The sequence below is a fragment of the Mesitornis unicolor genome, unplaced genomic scaffold (genome assembly GCF_000695765.1).
Source record: "Mesitornis unicolor isolate BGI_N332 unplaced genomic scaffold, ASM69576v1 scaffold32194, whole genome shotgun sequence".
NCBI lineage: Eukaryota > Metazoa > Chordata > Aves > Mesitornithiformes > Mesitornithidae > Mesitornis > Mesitornis unicolor.
Genome location: NW_010182646.1, coordinates 9,390 through 11,279, shown reverse-complemented (window position 1 = coordinate 11,279; position 1,890 = coordinate 9,390). Strand labels below are relative to the sequence as shown.

The following is a 1,890-nucleotide window of genomic DNA, read 5'->3' as shown; positions in this document are numbered from 1 at the left end:
CTAAGCTGAGCCCCAGGTCCGGATGCCGCCCCCTCCAAACCCCGGGTGGCCCCGTGGTCGCCCCTCCCTGCGGTGCCGCAGCCTCACCTCGTCCCCGTCCTCGCTCTCCTCCTCGCTGCTGGACTCCGAGGAGTCGCCGCCTTCCTCCGAGGAGTCGCCGTTGTCGTCGTCGTCGTCCTCGTCTTCATCGTCGTCTTCCTCCTCCTCGTCTTCCTCGTCGTCGTCCTCTGACTCCTGCGGGGGTGGGAAGGGGGTGGATGCGGGGACCAGCACCCATGGGTGCAGCACCCGCTCCTTGCATTTGGGTTCCTCCAGCCACTGAGCAGGGCCAGGTGGCTCCCACCCCAAAGCTTTCCCCATTTATGTTAAAAATGGCCCCAAAAAGGCTCCCAGGGGGCGGTGCCAGGGGATGCCTCAGGCTGCAGGGGCCGCAAAATCAGACCTGGGTGGGTTTTTGAGCACAGATTTGGGGAGGGCCCTTGGTTTGTTGTCTCAAGGCAGCAGAAAGCAGCAGAGACACCTCAGGGAAGAGGTCTGGGTGCCCCACAATGCTCCCCCAGGGAGGAGGGTGCTGGGGGTCCCCAGTGTCGTGCACTCACCGACTTGGACTGCATTGTTGGCTTCATCTTGGGGTTGGGGCCCCGGATTTTCCCTATGCTCTTGCGTTTCTGTGAGGGGAGCAACAAAGCAAAACCATTCAGAGCTGCGAGGCTTGAGCTCAGCTCAGAGAAAACCCCACTGCTGAGCTGCTACGGGGGTGAACCCCTTTTTGGGGCTCCCTGTAGCTCAGCCCATCAACCACACACCCCAACCTCACCCCAGGGCTGAGCCAGGCCCAGTTCCAGCCCCCCTGAACCCTCCTGACCAGCAGTGACGGGGGGAACTCACATTGGAAGTGTGCTCCTTGTAGGCAGCGCGCTCCTGTGGCGAGAGGCTCTGCAGAGACAGGGGAGAGGGTGAGGGCACTGTGGGGGGTGGCGTGGGGAAGGAGTAGCAGGGAGCACCCCCCCCAGTCATGTATTTTTTAAAACAATTAAGTTAAAAAATGCCAAAAATGGGTCTGGAGACGGTCCCCAGATGAAGGCTGGGAGTAGAACCAAGCATCCCCAAAACCAGCTCGCCCCAGAGCCCCCTCCAGTATCCGGCACCGGGGCTCGGCGCTCACCTTGAGCCAGATGTCGAGGTGCACCTTGTACTGCTTCTGCTGCTCCTCCGCCAGCTTCTTGTAGTGGTCCTTCTGGCCCTGCGAGATGCGCTGCCAGCGGCCCCATCCGCTCCTTCAGCGGGAGGTGGTTCAGTTCCCCGTTGGACAGCAGCTCCTGGGAGAACTTCTGGTAACCGTTCCTGCGAGGGAAACGGGATCAGATGGGGTGCACGCAGACCCGAGGTGCCCGCAAGCAGCCTGCACTAAGGACCATCCATCCCCAGCGCGGTCCAGCCCGTGGGACTCCTCCACACCAGCCCGATCCAACGCTTTGGACCCCAGGTACTCACATGGGGGGTTTCTTCGGCTCTCCCTGGAACTTCATTTTCTTGGTGGAGTTGGTGGAGCACGGAGGGGCCCGCATCTCGCTCAGCTCCCTCTGAGCCAGAGGAGAAAAGAGGGGTCAGGGAGACGGGGGCAGTGCCGGCCGCGGGGGCACGGCGAGGGCTGGGGAGGAGCAGGGACCCACCTCGTATCGCTTCTGATCCTCCGCCGCTTTCTTGATCCACATCAGCTTCTCCTTCTTCTCCATGTTGTTCCAAGTGGCCTCCATGGCCTTCAGCGCTTTCCCCCGGTCGTTCTGCGGCACAGACCCCCACGCCACGTTAGAAGCACCCAAAACGCCCACAGCACAGCAGGGTGCTACCCCCAGCTCCATAGGGGGGACCCCCCCACTCCCTTGCCAT

The 1,890-nt window shown here is 62.3% G+C and overlaps 1 protein-coding gene across 1 annotated transcript in view; it reads right to left on the bottom strand.

The window, feature by feature from the left end:
* Nucleotides 1–87: 87 nt before the first annotated feature.
* LOC104540124 (nucleolar transcription factor 1-like) overlaps nt 88–1,890 on the bottom strand; it is a gene marked incomplete at both ends in the record, with an annotated part of 8,690 nt that continues 6,887 nt past the window's right edge. The window contains 7 exon segments of the mRNA XM_010183853.1: nt 88–234; nt 600–668; nt 889–936; nt 1,166–1,268; nt 1,270–1,344; nt 1,495–1,583; nt 1,674–1,789. Of these exon segments, the coding sequence (XP_010182155.1) occupies nt 88–234; nt 600–668; nt 889–936; nt 1,166–1,268; nt 1,270–1,344; nt 1,495–1,583; nt 1,674–1,789 (647 nt within the window).